Below are 23,096 nucleotides of genomic sequence, written 5' to 3'. Positions count from 1 at the left end.
TGGGTTTGTGGGTTCAGATCCCGGGCATGGACCTACACCACTCGTCAGTGACACTGTGGCAGTGACCCACATATAAAGTAGAGGAAGACTGGCATGGATGTTAGCTCAGGGCTAATCTTCCTCAGGAAAAAAAAAAAAATCTGGAACAGGTTGGAAAGGTAGGACAAGGCAGGACTTCTCAGACCAGAGGGATAGAATAGACCAGCTGGTGTGTCCTGCCATTTTTCTAACTCAAGGAAAATCCCATTACTGCAGTTGTTACCACTTAAGAATATCGAGTTTGGAGAATTCATAAAGGTTTTCTTCTGGCATGGTGGAGAGAAGATGGGCTTTGGAGTTGACTTGGAGTTTGAAATCCAAGAATGTCTTTTTTTGTTTGTATGATTGTGGGGATTTTGCTTAACCTTTCTGAACTCTCTGGCACTCCTATCAGGACAGAAATCTTATAATACTTATCTATACACATATACACTAGACATATTAAAACTTAAAATAATTTTATTCTTTTCTCCTTTATATTACTAACAGTAGCCCAGTGTTAAGTATTTGAGAAAACCTGAAGAAATAAAAAAATTTGGGGTTTACACATGTTTGTATAAAAACATATATTCAGATAAGCAAATATCTGCTTATTACATTGCCCAGCTTTGAGTGCCAAAAATAAATAAATAAAATATCTGGAAATCAAATGAGTGGGCTGGATGGTTTTGTTAAAATTCCTTTTAAGAATTTTAGCAACCAACATGTGCTAATGAAATTCAAGTTAAAGTTACAGCCAGTTAATATGACAGAAAACATTGTGTGTGGTTACTTAGGAGTACTCCTTAAGTAGAATCTGCTTTGTGCTTAGAACACAGCGAGGTTTACAATTTCAATAGTAAGCAGCAATAAAGATCAAGAAAATTCCCAAGTTTTCTAATAACCATTCTATAATAGCAAGAAAAAAGAGAAAAAGTTATCACCATCTTTTAACAATGGACTCAACTGTAGGTATATTGTAGGTATGCCAAGTGCTTGGATAAAACATGCTAACACAGTAAGATCCTTGGTTAATTACCTTTGATTTCTAACAACCCACAAAACATAAAATATTTGCTTGCCAGTGTAAAAGATTTAACCCATGAGCAATAACCTGAACTATCCTTTCTCCATCAAGTACGTTAACAGTGCAGAATGTTAGCCGTCTCAGCATTCACTGCTCACCACATTCTGCCACCGAGGCCTGAAGATGAACCATCTTAGGGAGGTATTGCTGCCAAGGAAAATGCGAAGTAGCAAAAAAATACAATGATTCACTTCTATGCCAGAGTCTCAAAGGTAGATAGAAGGTGTCTTAAATAAGAGGTGAAATAAGTAATTCAAAATGTCCATAAGCTAACATAAGATACAGCGTTGAATCTTTTGGCACAAAAACAAAGAATACTTATACCGCTACTTTGAACAGTACTCAACATGGACAAGTAGATCCCGATGTTCGGTGGCCGGATACTGCATGTTGCACTTGGGACATTCCACCAGGCTTTCATTTAGTGCAGCAGTGGGACTTTTGGGTGACGCAGCTTTCACTCTGTTTTCAGCCTCTCCTTGGAGAGGGATTAATGGCTCTGTGAAGGCAAGCTCACGAAGCTGCTTCTGAAAAATAAATGTCAAATGAAGATCGTTTGTATATACGGCCTCCTGTTCAACAGCCGTAACTGCTCCTAGATGCTCCAGCTGCTTCAGCCCTGCAGACATATTTTCTTTTGAATCTCTGCCCATCAGTATTACAGTGGTAACATATGAGGTGGTTATAAATTACCCAAATTACCCAGGAAGTACTAGGGTTGGGTGTTTATATGGACAGGTTTTATTAAAATGCTTAGAGCCAAACGTTAAGGCAGGCCTGTGTGCAAGTCTGACAAAATTTGCTAGTTTTGTAAAAGAGGGTCAACTTCAATAAAGAACTACATAGAATTAAGAGCAGCAAAGAATTTTACCAGATCAAACAGGTTACACACAGAAATGACTAAGATATTGTATAACACCTTTGTGACTTTCCTTTTTCATGTTTTTTTCCTGAGGAACTTAGAATAGTCAGTAAAGCTTAAAAATGAGTATTTTACAGCATACTATGAAGGTGATGGACAATAGAAACACAAAGAAAAGTACAGGAAAATTATGGATTCTTTTGTATAGCCTCTGGCTTTCCATATTTTGAAAGACAGTAATTAACAGAAATAAATTATAAATTTCAATTTCAAATACTATAAATGGTCAAAATCAATGACATACTAAAGAATAGAGACAAAAATATATTTTCTGTCTTTTACTCATGAAGAAGTTACAAATAATTTTTTTTAACAACTGCTTTTTCTCTTTTGAAAACTGAGGAATTCTATTTGTAACATTTCACCATCTACAAATACTGTGCAGTACTAGGATGATATGTAAAATATGTGCTTATGGGACATACACACACAAACACAGAACCCAACAGGTTTGGTCCAAAAGCTTATTAATAAGATGAAAACAGGCAAGTCAAAAACCATTTCCTCACAGGAACTATGTTATTCAAAAGGTTTGTTTTAAACGATTATGTGTTCAGAGTAACCCACAAAATGTGCTTTAACTCAATATGCCTAAAACAGTGTATTAACAGTAATAGTCCATTATCCTTTAAAAAAGCATTTCTTCCTTCCTTTCTTTTTAAATAGAAAAACATAATTTCAGTTCAGTATTTACGATTCTCCTCCCTTACCCCCGCCCTCTCTCCCTTGCCTCTAGAATCACAGCGCCCCAGGGTGGGTGGGGAAATGACCCCAGGCACTGGTAGTGTAATCCTCACCAAGACATACACAATGGCCCTCTTGCTAGTGCTCTGAATTGATGCTCATAAGGCAGTTGCTTCAAATGAGGCAGAGGCTCTGCCTATTGATTTGAGAATCAACAGACATTCTTTAAGCTGCATCCTCCTAGTTTGGGAACTGGTTTGATATATAAATGGAAAGATGGCAGAAAGAGAAAGAAGAAAACAAGTTTTAGTTTAACCATTCCAGACTCACCAAGGATTCCAACTGTGTTATTTGATTTCTTGCTTTTCGGAGCTCCTTAAGAATGACATACAACTGATGCTGCATATTCTGACGGTCAAGTTTTTCATTTTCGAAGTCTAAAGTACACGCCTGCATCTGGAAAAAATGCCCAGGACAAGACAAGTATAGCTAGTATACTCTGTCTCGTTCTCTTGACTGGATGCTTGCATTTTTTTATTAGCACAAGCAGCAAATATTTGTTGTATCATCTGAGCAAGAATTCATCTGAGCACAGTGAGATGTTGATAAATGAAGAAGCTTATGTTGAGGATTTGGTTTATCCAAGAAGCAAAACTAACGCTTGAGGTATAGGTGAGTGAGGAGCAGCTTAACAAGTTGCTGGTTAGAATCTGTCCTCTCCATCTCCCTTTTTGTGGGGAAAGGGGAGAGGGGAAAGAGATGGCTGTTCCCTGGTTTGGAATACGTAGAAAATCTTAGGTCTATATTCTGAGAATAAATGGTATCTCTGAGTTCCACTGGAAGTTATAAGGTAGCCCTATTAGGGAGACCCTGTTAGGCTAGAGTAGGAGCTACAGAAGCCATCTGGGGAAGAATAAACTTTGCCAAGGCAAACATCTACCTGTCAAGAAAATTGCCATTTCACCTCAGAGAATCTGGTTTAGCCTCCAGGCAGTAAAAGGAATATATGGCTAGCACAGAGAGTCACTTTAAATATTTTTTGTCAGTTTTTTAAAACGATTTTTCGCAACTTTCAAATGGTGCACAGAATAGTGTGAACATCAGGAAAAAATTCCATTTTCTAATAGGCTAAGTTGAGTGTAGAAGCAATCCCAATGAGTACCTGTTGTTCCAACAGAGCTACCCTTGTTTGTTCTTCTTGCTGCTTTAACAGAGACGTGTAAAGAAACCGGACCTGAAGGAAGTAAATAGAGCCGACACTGTCATATCTGAGCTCTTATCGCTTGACCCGGGGTGTATGAAAGGCTCACAAGTCTCACTTCACTAACAGGGATGCCACCTGCAAGTCGGGTGAGTCATTCCAGCTGGCTGTTTGATGGCTATCTATGCAAGCAGCTGAGAAGGACCAGCCTGGCTGAGAGTGCCCTGAGGCACAGACTGAAAGCTGATTAACATCACTGCACTCTACAGGGGACACACCCACTTTCCCGGAGGTTCTGACAGCTACTAATATTTCTGAGTAGGATAACAAAGCTGGCGGTGCCTTGCCTCCTCCGCCACAGAGTTGGAGCAAAATCCTCAATCATTTCTGCTTAATCTTTTGTAAATATCACCGCTCACACCTGTAGGGAGAAGTGAGGGTGGTAAAGACTAAGAAGGCAAATGTTACAGACTATTTTTTCCCCTCTCTCAACTTTTGGAGGATTTTCAAAATTCCTATTCTAATGGTAGCAATAACTAACATTTACCTAGCCCTTTAGTTTACAAAGCACTTTTTTGTGTGTGTGTGTGAGGAAGATCAGCCCTGAGCTAACATCCATGCCAATCCTCCTCTTTTTGCTGAGGAAGACTGGCCCTAAGCTTACATCCATTGCCAATCCTCCTCCTTTTTTTCCCTTTTTCTCCCCAAAGCCACAGTAGACAGTTGTATGTCATAGTTGCACATCCTTCTAGTTGCTGTATGTGGGACGCCGCTTCAGCATGGCCGGACAAGGGGTGTGTCGGTGCGCACCCAGGATCCGAACCCAGGCCACCAATAGCGGAGCGTGTGCACTTAACCGCCAAGCCACGGGGCCGGCCCCCCTACAAAGCACTTTTACATTCTCAGTTGACCTTCACAAAAGCCCTAAGAGGCAAGAAGAGGTTATTATTAATAGATACATGAATAACCTGCAAGTCAAGGAAGTTAGCTAAGTTAGCTGATTTTCCTACGGCCACACATCCTGAACTAGAGAACAGGCATGGAACCCAAATGATGTTTTTTCCATTATTCCATGCTGCCAAGCAAAAGTTAAAATAATGAGTTTCTGTTGAAGTAGTATTCAATTCTAATAATCCTAACTTAGTAACTAACATTACTGAGACAGACCTCCCGGCATAAAGCTGTGAGTATGATGAGAACATGGAAGGGATCACATGAATTAACTTGAAAGCACAGCAACAGCACGATCAAGGCACCAGGCTAGGAATCAACCTTGAGTCCCCTCTTGACTTCACATCTTTTGAGTTCTCACACATACCTACCTCCTCCTCATTCAGAGACTTGTGTATGTTGATTTCCTCTGGCAGGAGGAAATTCCCACAGTCACTCACTTCCCTGGTTCCTTCTTGTCATCAGCTCTTTGTCCAAATACCATCTCCCCAGTGAGGCCTCCACTGGCCCCCAACTTCTCCTTGTCAAATTACCCTGCTTTATTTTCTTTAGTTTACTTGTTTATTTAGGTACTTGTTGAGGGTCTGTTTCCAATCTAAATATGAACTCCCAGGAGGGGGCAGGAACTTGTTTTGTTCCTTGCTGGTTCCTAGTGGTTAAAATAGCCTCTGACACATAGTAAGTATAATGAAAATTTTGAATTATGCATCAAGGAAAACCTTATTGGGTAGGCTCACCTGAGATAAGAGCTCTTCAGATCTTTTCTTCTCTTCTTCAAGCTTTTCCCTAGCAATATCATTCTCTTCCTTGAGCCTTTGGATTTTCTCTGTTTTATGCCTATCATCTTCCAGATGTTGTACATCTGCCTTTCTTTGTGAGCATAACAATTGATTTAAATCTTGGACTTCTTTTTGGGTTTCTTCATATTTTCTTCGAAATTCACTAAGTTCAAAACTCAACTGAGTTATGGTTTGTCGTTCAACCTCAAGATCTTTTTTTGCATTTGCCAAGAGCTGGTTATAATATTTTTGCATTTCTTCTTGAAGACAACCTATGACAAACACATCAGGGTACAACTCATTTTATAAAATAGACATTATTCCTGAAAAGATAAACATAAACATTTTTCTATAAACAAGATCACCTTATTTCCTCACCTTACGAAATGAAGAGTCAAGAGATAGGGTTAATATTTGACGGAACAAGAAACAGAGGTTCAGGTACATTATTTGAAATTATAAAACTAATAACTAGAAGAACTAAAAACTAGAAGAATAAAACTATTCTGTGGGGAGGGAAAGTCACTAAGGTCTAAAGAAGATAAATCAACAAATAGGGATATAAGCTCATTATTTATAGATAAGGTGATAATTACCAAATTAAAAACAGCAATGGGAAAGGTGGGACAGGTGGGGCAGAGCCCTTCTATATTATCATTAAATTATTTTAACAAGCGCTTATATTACTTTGATAAAACATACACAAACACACACAGAACTATAGCACCAAAAAAAAGAAAATTAGACTTAGCCCATAACTAAAATCCTACTTCTATATATAGTAATCTTATAAAGGCATTATAGTGGTAACTTTGTCCCCTTAGGGATAAACAGCTTTGAATTACCTCTAGAGACATTCCTTTTACATTTTCTTTTTAGCATTAGCTTCATTTTAAATATTTACAGGTGAAGCTCCAAGACTCTGAGCCTTGCTCGCCTTTCTTATCCTTCTCTTTATATAATTGCAGGCTTCAGTCCCATTAGGGCTGTCAGTCATTTACATGAGTGTTTTGGGGGCGGGGTTCTCTTTTCGTAGCTCAGCGCCTGGAACTGCTGACCCACTTGCCATCTATAAAAGGAAAATAACGACCCTTTCTGCCCCACCTCTTGGGGTTCCTGTGAAACTCAGTTGAGATCAATGTCAGGGAAGCTGCAAAGCACACGGCAAAAAGATAGCATCATTCATGAGAAACTACATCTCTTCTACGGTGAGAGTCAAATGATTGAAGAATCGTCTAGAAAAAGTATTCTTTCTCCTGGGATTGATATGAATAAGTGCTGAAGGGAAGCAGAATAAAGAGATAATCAGTGACAAGGTCAGCTCTGGGGGAATAAAGTTGGTGAAGAACTTTGAAGGAGAGGAAGGACATGCACGGCGGGGAAAATTTAAAGTGCCTTCAGAGCTGCCAGAAGTCCCTTTACCCTGTGCCTTATGTACTCTTTTATCAGAAAACAATGGGAAATAAAACAGACTTGCTAAAATGGTATTTCTTACTTCCAGGCTAGAAGACTTGCTTATTTTATTTCCTAACATATCTATAAAAATCTAAATTTGATGGATCTCTTCTTTTAGAAAATGTCAGGCAGGCCTAACCCAAAAGAACATTTTTATAGCAGTACCTTCTGATTCAGTCTTTTTTATCTGCTGTGGGAGTGAATGAGCAGCTGTTTCCAATTTCTGTTCCAACTCCAAGATCTTTGCTAAAAGTCCTTGTACATAGACCTCTCGCTGCTGATCATACACAAGCCACTGCTGATTCTTCTCCAGAGCCTCACAGGGACAATGAAAGCAAATCAATAATAAAATAAAAAACCACAATCTTAAAATGGACAAGGGAGCCCAAGTAATGCAGTCTTTTCCAGCACATAAAAACTGTTATGCCTCATTTAATAGAATAATTCTAGGCAACCATTGTATGGCTTACAACACAGAAATACATTCTAATGTCACACACCTTCAGAATACCTAATGAGACGGTGAAGTCACCTTTACACAGGGTTAAGTTCATCTACCTGCTGTCTCCTATACACAACTTGCTTTGTGTCTGTGTCCATGTCCTTCTCTGTCAACTAGAATGCCTTCGTGGCAGAGGTGGAGATGCACTTTCAGACACCCTTTAAGAAAGAGCTGTTTGCACCCAACATAAGACTGCTCAGGAGCGCCCCATGGGGCGGACAGAGACTCTGTCAGGTTTGCACCCTGGTCGGATGGTGACCCTGCCCAATCCTTCTGCCTTCCTTTTCCTTTCACAGATGTTGCTCCCCAAGAAACTGTTGGCACCCCTAACTCCACCTCAGTGTCTGCCTCCTGGAAAATCAACCTTAAATAGCCACCCCTTCTCTTTATCGTCAATTTTCATCCTTCATGTCTTCTGGAACTCAATTGAAAATCCCAAACTGGCATCACTCACCTGGTTTGTATAGGGGCTTATGAACTCAGTTGTTATATATATCTCTAAATAGTTTAAGAAATTATTTAACCAGTCATCTTCAGCTTTTTATCTGTTTGCTGTGTCTCTCAAATAGATAGTAAATTCTTTGAAGTGGCAGACCATGTTTTTCTGAGAGGATTCCTAGCTTTTGTGTACAATATATACTCAGGAAATTATTTGGATGATGGGATAAAATTAATAAAACAGGCAGTGTCTGTTTAAGTTAGCTGGCTACATGGAAAGTGATTCACTTTACTGTTACTGCTAACATTAGTTTTTCATTTCATTTCAGTTACATCTTTCCCTTTAGCTTTGATACCTGATATCTATCTTACTAGGCCACCTAGCATAGGTTTGAAAATCTTATCACATCTACATTTTCTGTGGGTCATACGACCTAATCTGTGGCGAGACATTAGCAAACGTTCACATAAGAAGCTACATTAACTTTAGTGGATAAAACAAGGTGGAATATGTGCACAAAGGTGTGTAGATTTATGAACTGTCTTTTTTTAATGAAAAATTCTGTTGATATTATTGTTAACTAGGACAAATTCATATATCCTCTGATTCTAACACTCACTGTTCTTCACCACTCAATCCTTGGAAATTCAGTCAAAGGCAAAGCCAAAGGAGTCAGCCAGGGCAGCCCAGCATCCCCCAGCAATTGCCCGCTACACCTCCCCCTTGCCTCCTACCCCTAGTTTTGCCAGGGTAGATGGCAGTTTTGTTACTGAAAGCAGGGCACGGATTCGAGTTGAAAGCTAGCAAAGACGACGATTCACCTGCTGGTGCTAGGGGAAAAAAAGCCCAGAAATTCTAATATAGCACCAAAACACAACGAGATTATAACTGCTCTCTCCTCTCCAATCTAGCTGTTCAGTCCAAGAGGATGGGATTATCCCCCTTTCGTTCTAAGTTCCTGAGAAGCTGGGGAAATAAGTCTCAATGACTATTTGTGTACAGAGAGCATGCATATCTAAACCCGATGTCAAACATGTAAAGTGTTATGGATGAAGGGTCCCAGAAGGAGGCTCACATAGTGGTGATAACACCCCTTCACAATGGCCAGATTCATTTGTACTGAGCCCTCTGCCCCTGCCGCCCATGCTACGACCTGTCTGCCCCCACAGGAATGCCTACTTGAGCAACGATTCACTGTTGGATCCTGGTAAACCCTGATTAGTTTTGGACTAAGAGAAAAAAGGAAAAATGTGTCCATTTATTTTTTCTCAACAATAGAAATCCTCAGTTGGAGGGTGATTTCCCCATCGGGAGATTGAGAGGAGATGCGGGCCATCACCAAAAGCTTTAGGTCCATTAATACAATGATCACTCTATATTTGGGGGCAAAAGAGCCACCCCTAATAAGTTCAGTTCAACCTCTTTTTTGGTCCCCAAAGTGCTACGTCATTTTAATTATATTAATAACTGAGAATTTCTGAAAGCTTCATGACACCACTTGCTAAAACTGAAGCTATCTTCCCCTAGGCTGACATTAAAATTGTCCACAATCCGCCTCTTCCCTTCTCTTCAGGGTATAGCCTGGCCTTTTCTCCTCCACTGCTGCCTTGTTGTCTACACAACCATCCACACCCTCTATGCCTTGCTTAAACTCTCCTTTCTGCCCAGAGTGCCCCAGAACCCCTTCCTATATTACCTGCCCACTTAAATCCCATCTTTTCATCAAGTTCCAGTGAGTTCAGGCTTGTCTTTCAAGTCCCCTTACCATAACTACCCTCACCAAGCTCCCTCTCCTTTGTAAGCCAAGAGTACTTTTAATGTCCATCCAATCTATTTGGCATCTTATTCTCATGACTTTGATTGCTTCCTGATGACACTTATTATCTTAACTAGACCATAAGGCCCGGGGATAGCTGGGGCCAGGCTTGTTGAGATTTTTTTTTTATAGTTCCGTACATGTGTTTACTGTTTCCATAGCAAGTAGCAGGCTAAGGAATGTTTGTGAATGATGATGACAACGTGGAGTGGGGAAACTGACTGCAAGAATCAGCAGGCACCCAAGCAAGTCTTTTAGCCCCAAACTGCAGTTAGAGAGTATTCAGGGAAGGGAGGAGAGGGCATGAAAGAATCTAGCAGTTCCTCACATACAGCAGAATATATTTAGAATGATTCAGAAAGAATGAAACACTTTCAAAAATATCTGAAAAGGTAATCAAAATCCCTTTATAATAGAATTATCATAGCTATTTGTATAATCTTACAAGTGCTTACTATGTACTCCTTGTGTCATAATTCATCCTAAACCTGCTGTAATTTATTACTATCAATGGTTGAAGTGGCAGTCAGGGTGTATAACTTCTTATCTTTCAGGGCTGCCAGAACAGATGTACAAACACAAAGTTCTTGACAAAAAAGTTGCACGGTGTACCTTTACTGGAGTAAAATATACAGAGTGGAATACATTTTCAACAGCATGCCATTCTTTTTGAATCACCCTGCATTTGTTGCAGGTATACTGTAAAAGGAGGGCTCCCCTCCCCCACAAGCTGGCATCTCACTCTAGAGGGGTGAGATGGGATAAGTGGTAAGGAATATACTGGAAGTTTCTGGTTGTATATCAGGGTATCTTCTTTCAGGTAGAAACTTCCATCTTTTATAAATACAGACAGTTGAGCTCCATGTCCAAAAAGATCTAAATATACAGAAACTCTAACTCTAGAGAGTTCCTCCAACCTTTGCTGGGCTGCTTCCACGAGCATCCTACAAACTCATGAGCAAACCTTCTAGGTATGTGGCTTAAAGGATTTTCAATGTCTGTTTTCTACAGAATTAGGAAACGGATTAGGAAGACAGATGCAGTCTTTGGAATCAGACTTAGTTCAAGGGCCCTCCCTCTAGCCCCTTGGCCAGACACTTTTCTCTCTGCACCTGTTAGGCAGCTATAACATTAACTGTCCTTGCATGGCTTCAGTTCATTTAGCAAGTGAAGATACTATACAGGCACTCTGTATTAGATATTCAGATTTAGTTGATAAGAGCGGTAGCATTGTATGACTCAAAAAGCACGCATATACCTAAATACTTATAAATCATGTGTTAGATGCTAAAGACACCTAATTTTATACTGAATTTTAAATTTGTCCACATTTAAGAAATATTTTAATATAAACAATTTAAGTAATGTTGAATGGTCATGAAAATTTTCTTCTTTTAAATGTATCTGTCCACACATTACTTAAATATGAGAAACAAAACTGTGTCGGTTTAAGATTCGAGAGACATTATTCTAAAGGGCCACATGATGGCGCTGTTACTTCAATAAAGTAGTAACATTTCTTTACTCTTGATTTCACTGCCTCTACGCATCTGCTTTTTCTTCTCTTAATAGTTTCAATAATAAATAGATTTGATAGCTATCAATGAATGCTGATATTATTACTTTTGCATCTTCAGACTCCTCCTTGCATTAGCTATCTCTTTTTTTAGACATGCATTTAACATTTCCATCCAAGTTATCAATAAAACTACAGAACAAGAATGGGCAAAAGTGAAGCCCCGTGGAATGCTACTAAAGCTATTCCTCCTGGTTTGACAGGGTTCCATTAACTATTCCTTGGGCAAAAATTCTAACATAGATTAAAATGTTAGCTTACACTGGAGGAATAAAAAATGTGGGTCTATTGACAAAACTGGAATATGGATGATAGATTACACGAAAGTATTGTGTCCATGTTAAATTTATTAAAGTTGCTATCTGTACTGAAGTCATGTAAGAGAATATCTTCATTCTTAGAAATATACATCAAAGTATTTAGGCTTAAAGGGCTGTGGATATATGCAACTCACTCAAATGATTCAGAAAAAAATATTGTGTGTGTGTGTGTGTGTGTGTGTGTGTAGGTGGGAGTGGGGACTGAAAGAGAGTCCGTAAAATGGGGCAAAATGTTAACAATGGTTGAATCCCGGTAAAGAGTACATGGGCTTCTATATTTTCATTCTTGTAACCTTTCTGTAAATTTGAATTTTTTTCCAAATAAAAAATTTAAAAATAATTATTATTTATCTTCCCTAAATTCTAAGTTTAAAAATTAGATTTTTAAAATTAAGAGCAAGAAATGCCTTTTACTATTGCCTTTTAGCTATTTGGTTTCAAAGTTACTGTATTTTTTACAGTATTAACTCCCTGTAATTATTTCAAAATGTTGGCCAGACCTAAACGGTAACTGAGGAACGATACAGCTAGGCCTGAAGAAAGGCAAACAGGTTTTTAGAGCCTCTTTTAGCATAACAAATACTGACTCTTAAAACAGGTAGGCAAACTTCTACAGGAAGTTTTGTGGGAGCTTGGAGGAGTGGTATGGGACTAGAAGTGCTGAGCCCTCAAAAGCCCAAGAATGTGACAGCGTGTAGAGTGTGAGGAGTGAGATTTCTCTTTCCCTGCTCCCTAAGTCTTCCCACTACAACTCTCTGCCTCGTCGAAAAGATCTGCTGAGGTTCCAAAGGGACAACCAGAGCTAAATCACCTCTTGCTCCTCAAACGAGAAGTTAATGGTTCTCAAAGTGTGGTCCTCGGACCACCAGCAGTAGCAGCAACAGCAGCAGCAGCTGGAGCTGATTGAAAATGCAGAATCTCGGGCTCTACTCGAGACCAAGGAAATAAGAATCTGCATTTTATGGAGATCCCCTAGATTCATGTGCTCATTAGAGTCTGAGAGGCATTGCTCAGTCTAGACCACCATTTGAAGGTGAGCTGGGTTAAATTTTACTCCATTTGTCGAAAAGCTTTTCTAAGGTAAGCAGAGCAGAGAAGTACAATGTGATCCCTAAATAACCTGGGAAGATAAAAAAGAACAAAAAGATTGCGTATAAAGGCATAACATTTCAAAGTTAATTTCATAAAAAGAACCGTCATTATCTAAAAATAACTTTAATTGTTATTTGAAGCAGTTAGTGCTGAGAAGCCTAAAAATTACACCAGTTTAAGAAAACAGCATATATTTTCTGGTTCTTTGCTAAAAGATACACTAGTAAAATTCAAGAAGCTTTGCAAGATTCCAAGATTCAGTCATTCTCTCAAATGTTCTAGATGCTGGGGATAATACACAACACAAAAAACTTATTTCGATAGTTCTTTAAAAATTATGTTTCTTCTTCATTTTAGTTACCTCTGGGTAAATTACTGTGATAAGCGTACTGTAATACCCCGCTATACACTCAACAGACTTAAATTATTCTTTTGAAGATCAAATAGACCTCAAGGTACACTTGCTAGATGAAATAAAACAGGAATCTTAAGAGCATACTTAGATCAGGGTAGACATGCCAGTAATATTTCTGGAATCGAAATACGTATCTAGTGGCCTAATAATTAAATCAAGAATTTTATACTTTGTATATCTAATCTTAATACTTGAAAAAATACACTGTGAATAGTGGTCCTATGTCCTCAATCTATTTAATTCCCAAAGAAACTCACCAATCTATTTAAGATGTAAGTTTGAAATAATACAACTTTCTCATATATCTGAAATAACCTCACATCATACTCTAGAGAAAAGAAGTATTGAGTATACAAAGAATGTGCTTCCTTTTCAAACTATGAAAGCAAATCCTGGTTCCAAGAGAAGAATTTCAAACTAAAGAATACATCTTGCACAGATAAACTAAAAGAGAAGAAACTATAAATTAAATTATAATTATAATAGTAAATTAGTTAGGCAAATTACAGTTAGGTAGAGAAGGGATGTTGTTTAGGTATTGGGTAGTGATGGGTGATTTCTAGGGCTTTCTAGCCTAATGAGACCATGCAAAGGAACTGGCCTTCTTGAATGCCTGGAAAGAGACTTAAAGTTAATAACCTAGAGAAATGATCTCAAATCACTCAATTCTCCACCTCCTCAACAGATTTTTTCAAGTCACAGCATCAATGCTGTCAATTTTTATGAAATTTACGAATAAATGAATTGGTCCTCTTTAGCCATAACTTAATAACAGGAAAATGAACTTACATCTTTCAGCTGTATTTCCATTTCATGAATATTACTCATTGATGAGTTGAAACAGCTTGTAGCCACAGTCTATAAAAAAGCCAGTATTAGTTAACACCACAAATTTAACAATAGAAGTTTCTTCATTATATTTAGTTCCATAATAATACAGTATACTTCACAGGGGCATCCCAAAATCCAGATTTAGTACATGCTGGTGAACCATCACGCCAGATGATGGGTACCAGAGGAGAATTAACATCTCCTAGAAGCTTCCTAAGCAGATTGGAAACCCTGAGATTTCAGATCTAATTTGACTTCTAAGGGCCTCTGGACCCCAGGATCACCAGAAAAGCCCTTAATGCATATGAACAGTTCAGTGGTTTTCACGAAAAGGAGACAAAACAAAACAACTGGGTTATTTAAATGAAATCTGGAAAATATTAAATTATCAAAAGATAAAAGTTGTTTTCTAGAATTATAATTGTATTACTAATAGTATTAATTTGTATTGGTTCATATAGATTATATGGAACTCAAAATATAATTTCTTTCCTTTTTTTCTCTTCATTTTCTCACAGAAAAAAAAAGATAAGTGGTTAGGTACCCAGGCTAGCCAGCAAAACTCATAAAAAGCTGTATTTTAATCCTTTAACAGCTGTTAAGGAAACAGACTTGTATGAACCCTGGCAAGGAAGCTCAAAATATATTTTTTTCTCCAAATGTTTCTAGACACTCACCCTAGTATGTAGCCCTTTCTCCCTCTCAATTCAGTTCTCGAGGTGGAAACTGTGACAGAGATAGTTCACCAAACCCCTTTCCTTTTTGCCCTGGGCACATTGTAGACTATGTTTCCCAGCCTTCCCTATGCTTAATGAGGCCATGAGACTGATTTCTATCCCATGGAATGTGGGCAGAAGTGAAATACACCAATACCAGGCCCAGCCCCCACACCCTCCCCCCAATTCTCTACATGTTGTCTCTGGGTCACGGCTGTATAGAGAGGATCTGTTGGAGGACTCCACCCTAAGGGATGCAGGAGCTACTAGAAGGAAGGAACCTAGATCTCTAAATGACTCTGTGGAGCAAAGCCACCTCCATACCAACACGCACTAGACAGTGACATGAGGGAGAAATAAATATTTGTTGTATAAGACTCTGAGATTTGGAGGGTGTTTGTTACAGCAGTTAGACATGCTGAGTAATACAGAAATCAATAGTGAATAGCCTACAGAATTATTATAAGAATACATTTTTAAAATGTATTTTTTATTTGCATTTCTATCTTCAAAAATGTATTTTTTATTTGCATTTCTATCTTGAAAAATGGAGAAACTAATTCTTGAGCTTTAAGGAAAGGTTTTAGTTAACCACTTTGGATCTGACTGTAATGTTTCATGAGTTTCAGCTCTATGGAAATTCTCTAGAAAAACTTAACCTCTTTGAACTCATCTGTAGAAACACTCCATTGTCCATCTATGAAAGTACATATAAATGTATAGGTCTGATCACTGTGTCTACCCTAAAGGGGAGATTAAGTACAAAGACAGACCTGTAACAGCATTGAGATATTATATCTGAAAGCTACAGATTTTCTTCTATAGATGGCATTAATAATTGTAATGTTAGTATTAATCAAATGTCTAAATTTCCAAAAGAATCAAAGGTCTGATCAATAAGAAACCATTTTTTGAGCACTTACTATATGCCAGGCACTATGCTAGGCAATTTACATATATTATCACATTTAATCTCCAGTGTTCTTATCCTGATCTTACTGATGTGGAAATTGAGGTTGAGGAGAAGGGTCTGGTGAATTCTAGCATTGTCTCTAAGGCTAGAGAGGTTAAGGAGTTTGTTCAGGGTCCATAGCTAGCAAGTGGCAGAGCTAAGATCTGAACTCAGATCTGCCTACCTATAAATCCTTGCTCTTTCTGCTACACTAGTGACTCTGACACAAAAGAGGGGCAGAAAAAGCACGTGTAGTTAGGAAAAGCATACTTGATATTATAATAGTCTATCTCAAATATAAAAAATAATAAAAAAATTAAGACTATTGTTTTCATGATACAAACTACAGAAAAAAGAACTCTTGGCTACTGCAGATATACGGTGGATTCTGTATTCTGAATATTCCCTTTGGCAAAACAATGGTGTGGGGAGTCGAGGGAGCTATATTAACTATTTTTGCTTATTGAGAGGGTACCGGGCTATAAAAAAAAAGTAACCTGTTCGTATACTATACTGTTTCACCATTTGACAAGCATATTTTAACAAACTCATTCTTCATAAGAATTCTAAATTGTATCAGGAAGAAAAAAAAATCTGGGTTTAATTTTTTTTAATTTATTTTTTTTTGTGAGGAAGATCGGCCCTGAGCTAACATCTGACAATCCTCCTCTTTTTGCTGAGGAAGACTGGCCCTGGGCTAACATCCATGCCCATCTTCCTCCACTTTATATGGGACGCCGCCACAGCATGGCTGGACAAGCGGTACATAGGTGCATGCCCGGGATCCGAACCGGGGAATCCCGGCCCGCCGCAGCGGAGCACCCGCACTTAACCGCTTGCGCCACCAGGCCGGCCCCATGGGTTTAAATAAATGATTAGTACCTGTGATAAATGAAGTGAGCTGGCTTTGCTTTCCAGTTCTGTAAGTCTTGCAGTTGCAGCAGACAACTGTTTTTTCAATACATCTGTCTCTTCAGACAAGGATTTCAACAGCTGTTCCCGCCTTTCACCTTCCTTTGTTTTCTCCTCCAGCTGTTCAAGCAATGCAGTAGTGCTGTGTTTGGTCTTCAGCTGGTCTCTGAGTCGCTGTATTTCTTTGTCCCTCTCTGTGAGGTGATAAGCATTCTTCTCCCTCTCAGCTTCAAGGACTCGAATTTTCTAGATATAAACTAAGAAGAATCTTAGAACAAAGCCAGGTCAAACATGAAAGTAAACAATACACTACAACAAGCATTTGTGAAGTGTTTATTAACTGTCAAGTCAGCATTACATTAGATATTAGGGCCAAAAAGAAGATGAAGCCAAGGTCTTAGGTTCAGAGGGCTCATAGAGAGGTAAACCAATACATGAATGCAATGTGGTAAGTGCTATAGTTAAGATATATATAAAATGAATGGGACACGGACACAGAAAGGAGAAACCAACTCTGTCGAGAGTGGTGAGAGAAAGCTAAAGAAAAGCTGGCCCTCACATGAGTTATCTGATAATCATCCCTCCATCGTACTGGTTCTAATAACCTTAAAGGCTAAAAGTGAGTCACACAGAGATACACCCTCATGATGAACTTGAAACAACAGAACTTAAAAATTACAGAACATTACAGCTGGATAAAAATGCATTCGTTAACTTGCTTTTTGCTAATGAACGATTTGGTATCAAATCTAGAAGGAGCGTTCAACGTTTTCAAGGATTTGAAAGATAAAGAAGCCACAATTGTTAAACTGCTGCTGGCATAGAGAGATGACAGAGAGGTGATAGAAAAAGTTAACAGAATGACTTTACAGGCTAACAAGGAAGAACAACTTAAGACTAAAAACTTGCATTTAGGGAGGAAAGAAGCAGTTGTTCAAATATAAAATGGGGAAATTGAGTTGGATGGTTGTGTGAAAATGATGACAGGATTTTGGTTGGCCATAAGCTTAAGGAAATAGTATAAAAGACTTACAAAAAGAGCAGATACAATTTTAGGCTTTCATAGACAAAACACACAGATTAGGGGAAATAACCCTACCATTTCAACCCGTGTTTGCCACTGTGTGCCATAGTGGGTGCACAATTCAGAAGAGATATGGACACACGACAAAGTGTGCAGGAAAGTGACCAGGGATAAGACGCCACAAAAGCTGAAGAATATGGGGTTAGTCTACAGAAAAGTAAGAGGAAGTAGGATTTTCTCAAATCTGAAAAGTTGTCAATTGGATAAAAAATAGACTTGTTCTATGTAGCTTTATGAGTACAACTGGAAACAAAATGGTAGAAGTTACAGGAAGTTTAATTTCAACTGATTATAAAGGAACAGAGTTTTGACCCCAGTGCTGGTCAAAAGTGGAATGAACTGGAAAGAGATCTCTCAGGGAAGCATTTAGATTTCTTCACCAGATTGCAAAATAATCTTTATGTCTAAGAATTGATGATGGATCATTTCTAAGTGCTTGAATAAGTATTTACCTCAATTTGTGCTGTTAAAAAAACAATAAATCATTCAGTTTTATGATGTGCTTATAAAACAGAATTTAAAGAAATCCAATGATACTATTTAATACAGGTCATTTATTTTCTAAATATGAACAATAAAAGTACTTCTGCAAAATAAATTAAAATTAAATTAAAGATTAAATTCTCAAATCCTTCCAGTTCTAATAAATTTCTAACTGCTTTACTGACTATACCATAACAAATTATAAATTAGGGAACCTGAAATATAATTTAACAGAACACAAAATGCCAATATATGTAATGATGTTACATCAAAAACCCTGAAAACAAAGATTACTTGGAAAGCAGCCAACATACATGATAAAATGGGTTTTTAAACATTTACATTAAAATCTGAACTCCATTTAACACTATGAAATGATAAGATTTGATTTTTTACTTTTAGCGAACTAACAGAAAAACGAGAGTATTATCATTATTGGGAAAACACTTCCTCATCTCCTACAGTACAGCTTACTATAATTTAAAGGATTTATAAGGCCATTTACCTCCCAAAGTCTGTGTCTGTCTTTATCAGCCAGCTTTCCTTTTCCATTTGTGATTTCATCCACTGATGTTTTTAAAGCTGCAATTTCTCCTCTAAATTTTTCTAATGCAGTTTCTGATTTGGAGTTACTAGGCTTTGATCCCCATTTACTTTTAATTAAATCTTTGGGACTTCTGGAAGACATCTCTGAAATTATCTGTAAAAATAAAAACACAATTATATTTTATAAGTCTGAGTTTTAAAAAATCAAATCTCAGGTTGGAAAAGGTCTAATAACCTGCCTGCTAAATAGAAGAAACTTTCTATCTAAATAGAAGTGAGATAGCTAGGGCCGGCCCCATGGCTTAGCGGTTAAGTGCGCGCGCTCCGCTGCTGGCGGCCGGGGTTCGGATCCCGGGCGAGCACCGACACACCGCTTCTCCGGCCATGCTGAGGCCGCGTCCCACATACAGCAACTAGAATGGATGTGCAACTATGACATACAACTATCTATTGGGGCCTTGGGGGAAAAATAAATAAATAAAATCTTTAAAAAAAAAAAAAAGAAGTGAGATAGCCAAACCAGTGGGGTATGGGAGAGGGCCTGGGGAAGGCTTTTGGCTTGCTAGTAACAATATATTTTTAAATCTGGGTGGTAGATACATGGGGAGTATTCACTTTTTAAAAACAGGTCAACTTGTACACTTATGTTTTGTGCAGGATTCTGAATGTGTGTCATATTTCAATAAAAAAGTTTTGTTTTAAAAAAATGGAGGGGTGGACCGGCCCCGTGGCTTAGCAGTTGGGTGCCCGCGCTCCGCTACTGGCAGCCCGCGTTTGGATCCCCGGCGCGCACCGACGCATCGCTTCTCTGGCCATGCTGAGGCCGTGTCCCACATACGCAACTGGAAGGATGTGCAACTATGACACACAACTACCTACTGGGGCTTTGGGGGAAAAAACAAAAAGGAGGAGTATTGGCAATAGATGTTAGCTCAGAGCCGGTCTTCCTCAGCAAAAGGAGGAGGGTTGGCATGGATGTTAGCTCAGGGCTGATCTTCCTCACACAAAAAAAAAAAAATGGAGGGGTAACTAACAATTAAACGATTAATGAAGCCTGAAAGAAGCAGATCACAATCAAAGACATGTTTTACCCAGGAATAAAAAGCTAGTGGTAAATAATATAATTCTGAGTACATAGGCACTGAGATGTCATTACCTGACATAATGGTATGTCTTCTGTTTTATAAGATAGGCCTAGTTCAGATCTATCCTAATTGTCAGTGGAGAGACCACAGAGGGCAGAAGTGAGGAGAATCCAAGGTGAGACATTTATAGGGAAAAAGAGGCACAATATTCAAGGAATTCAGGAATGACAGGAATGACGAAGAAGGAGCCAAATTAAGTTAGGAGAAGCTGAGTATCTGCTAACAGTATTAGATGACAGTTTAGAAGCAAGTGCATAATATAAACTCTAGGAGGAAAATATACAGTGTAACGTACAGTACATATAATAAAAGTAGCTTTAATTAGGGAGGATAAAAAGCATTTTTCCACCTTATGGATCCTGAGATAAAATAATGGTGGTGTGACTAGAAAATCTAGAATATGAGACCATTCATGCATTCAAAAAATATTGGAGAGCCTACAATTTACCAGGCAGCATAACTGGGTATAAACTAGTAAAAAAAAAGAAAAAAGAAAGAGAGAGGGACACGCTCCCTTACATAATGGAACTTTCAATCTACTAAAGGAGATAAGCAATAACAAGGAAACAAATACAGATTCTTAAGTTGTAAAATAAATGCTATACAGGAAATGAAGAGTACAGTGATAAATGACAGCAGTAAAAATAGGAGAGACCTACTTAGACAAGGTGGTGAGGGTAGGCCTCTCTGCGGAAGTGACTTTTAGGGTCATCCTGTAAGCATAGAGCCTGAAAAGACTAGAACTGTGTAGACTGAGTCGAACAGACCATCTATCAAAAGGTTGCTCCTGGGTTTCTGCCCGTTCTAAGGTGCGAGACTAAGATAACTACTAAATCAGTTGATGCTCATGCAAGATTATGGTGTCTCCAGAATCTGCCGCCACAGAAAGTTCTTTCCTACCTGCTTCTGTTAATACAGCACTGTGATGCGACATAATGGGTTGATATGGCAGAAAACTACTTTTCAACCAAGTCATTGAAACACAGACTGGTGGAACGGTATAGATCACAGAACTGGAAGGAACCTCCGGACATCTGCTTCCTGACCTCCGGACAGAACTTCCGCAGAGAACGATCTTTGTTTCCAGCTTCTGGCCTAGACTCTGCCGCGGTCCCCCGGCTCCCCACCACTTAGGCCTACCAACCTCCTTTTCCTGTATTTTCCATTCGTCAGGCCAGTATTCACAGGTTCACACTGTTCAAACTGCACCCGGCCCAGCTGCCCCTTCTTCAGGAAGCCTTCCCTCTGCGAACTCGAATCAGCCATATGCAGTCCCCAGGGCACAATCTGGTACTCACCTGTTACCCCCACGCTTTCTGTATTTGTTCAACAACTGTTTCAGGCGCTGACCCTTGAATTATTTTTGTCACTCACAGAGCCTAAGAGCAGATGCTCAAAAAATACTTATTGATTGGTTCAAGTGATCTAAGACAGGCTGGACAGGTGACCAAAGAAACATTTCAATCCAGCAAACTGCACAAGGCATCTATTAAAAGCCACGTCGTCTACAAGTGGAGGTAAATCTTACAACAACCTTCACAGAAGTAAGATCTCACATGGGGAGGCTGACGGGCAAAGAAAACTGCAAAAAGACGCACTTTTTTCTCGCCTCTAAAATGAAGATGTTTGCAGAACAGGCATGAAAGCGCTTGCTAACCGGAAAGATGCGGTACTAACAAAAAATCTTGGCCAAGTCACTGGGTCTCTGGGCGCCCGTCTGAAAAGGGATGATAATACCCACCGCGAAGCTGAAAGGAGGGATCGAAACGACGACGGCCGTGATGCGCCCGGCCCGGAGCCAGGCTCGACGTGAGCGCCAGGGAAGGGTACTTATATCAGGGCGGGCAGAGATTGAGCCCAAGCGGACGCGATCTGCCCACGACACCGCCTCCCTCGCGGTACGGCCCGCCCGACCCCGGGGCGAAGGGCTCTGGCCGCCCCTCGCCGCCCTCCGTGGTCGCCTCCCCACAGCCAGCCAGCACCGGAGGCGAAGCTCCGCGCTAGCGTCGGCCCACTCACACCCTCAGGCGCGGACTCCGCTTCCGGGAGTTTGAATCCCGCGGCTGCGGGGCGGGGCACGTCACTGCCGGCGGGGGCACGCCCGGCAGGAAGGTGGGGGCGGCACGCGCGGCGGGATCGCGGCTCAACGATTGGCTGCGGCCCCCGAGGGGCGGGACTTAGAGCCACAGCGCGGGCGGAGGCGGCGGGGCGGAGTCGCGGACGGCGACACCACCTCCCGGGTTCCTGCCGTATTCTGGGGCTTCGTTTGGGTGTATCTGAGGGCCCAGATCTCGCGGTCGGGGTCGCTGTGTGAGGAGCTTTGTGTTTGTCCGCTTTGGGGATGAAGCAGTTACTATGCTCAGTGAGACTGTGGACTGGGACTAACTCGTTCTGTGTCCCTGAGCGTGATTCGCCCAAGTACCAGTTTGGTCCTGTCTAAAATGGGAGAACTGGATTCCACAAGGGAGCGCAGCCTCCTGTCTTCCCCTTGGGCTGAGCCTCAATCCTGCCAGAAATCGGGGGTGAGCGACGGGAGTGTAGCAGGTGGCAGGACTGATAGGCACGCCCAGGTTGAACGCTGAGATTGTGAGCCCTAGAGGAAGCTAGGCAGGCGTGTGCGCCAGATTGCTGCCCTGCGGCTCGATATCTGTTGCTCTAGCCTGGGTCATGGTTAGCCGCCTTGAGGACTTTATTGCTAAAACAATGAGGCACAGTTAGTGTTTGGCAGGGTCTACCTTTCTCTCTTAGACCAAGTGTAAACTCACCAGAGACTTAAAACAATAGATAAAAAGATACAGTAGCAAGACATGCTAGGAAAGCAGTGTCGCACACCGGTTAAACTCTAGCTTAGGACTGAGTTTAGTTCCTGACTGCCTCTTACTAGCTGTGTGATCTTGAATAAGTTATTTAACCTCTCTGAGCCTCAGTTTCCTGATTTGCAAAATGATGCAAATAATAATACCTACCTCATAGGGTGGGTATGAGAATTAAAGGAGAGAATCCATGTGAAGTGCTTGGCATTTAGTAAATGCTCACTTGATGTTAGCAATTATTACACAAAAAGCAACAAACTCCTATGTTACTGAATAGAATGGATGAGAAACCATCTAGAAAATTTTAAGGAATTAAAAAAAAAACCCAAGAAGATAACGTTTGGTGCTTGCTTCCAA

General features: G+C 39.9%; 1 protein-coding gene across 3 annotated transcripts; it reads right to left on the bottom strand.

The window, feature by feature from the left end:
* Positions 1–480: 480 nt before the first annotated feature.
* CEP55 (centrosomal protein 55) lies at positions 481–21,954 on the bottom strand. 3 transcript variants are annotated; one of them, XM_014785550.2, is made up of 9 exons: positions 21,668–21,951; positions 18,741–18,935; positions 16,639–16,914; positions 14,047–14,115; positions 7,263–7,413; positions 5,601–5,914; positions 3,874–3,945; positions 3,042–3,167; positions 481–1,632 (listed from the first exon to the last, which is right to left on the bottom strand). In XM_014785550.2, exons 2-9 carry the CDS (start codon positions 18,921–18,923, stop codon positions 1,432–1,434), a joined length of 1,392 nt encoding a protein of 463 aa, XP_014641036.1. In that variant the 5' UTR covers positions 18,924–18,935; positions 21,668–21,951; the 3' UTR covers positions 481–1,431. The 3 variants fall into 3 exon arrangements, with proteins under 3 accessions (XP_014641036.1, XP_087288408.1, XP_087288409.1); XM_087432282.1 differs by lacking the exon at positions 21,668–21,951 and adding an exon at positions 21,225–21,649; XM_087432283.1 differs by lacking the exon at positions 3,874–3,945 and having other exon boundaries at positions 21,668–21,954.
* Between the last annotated feature and the right edge of the window lie 1,142 nt (positions 21,955–23,096).

The sequence above is a fragment of the Ceratotherium simum genome, chromosome 6 (assembly GCF_057802395.1).
Source record: "Ceratotherium simum simum isolate JZ-2026a chromosome 6, ASM5780239v1, whole genome shotgun sequence".
In the NCBI taxonomy this organism is placed as follows: Eukaryota; Metazoa; Chordata; class Mammalia; order Perissodactyla; family Rhinocerotidae; genus Ceratotherium; species Ceratotherium simum.
This window is presented reverse-complemented; position numbering and strand designations above follow the sequence as displayed.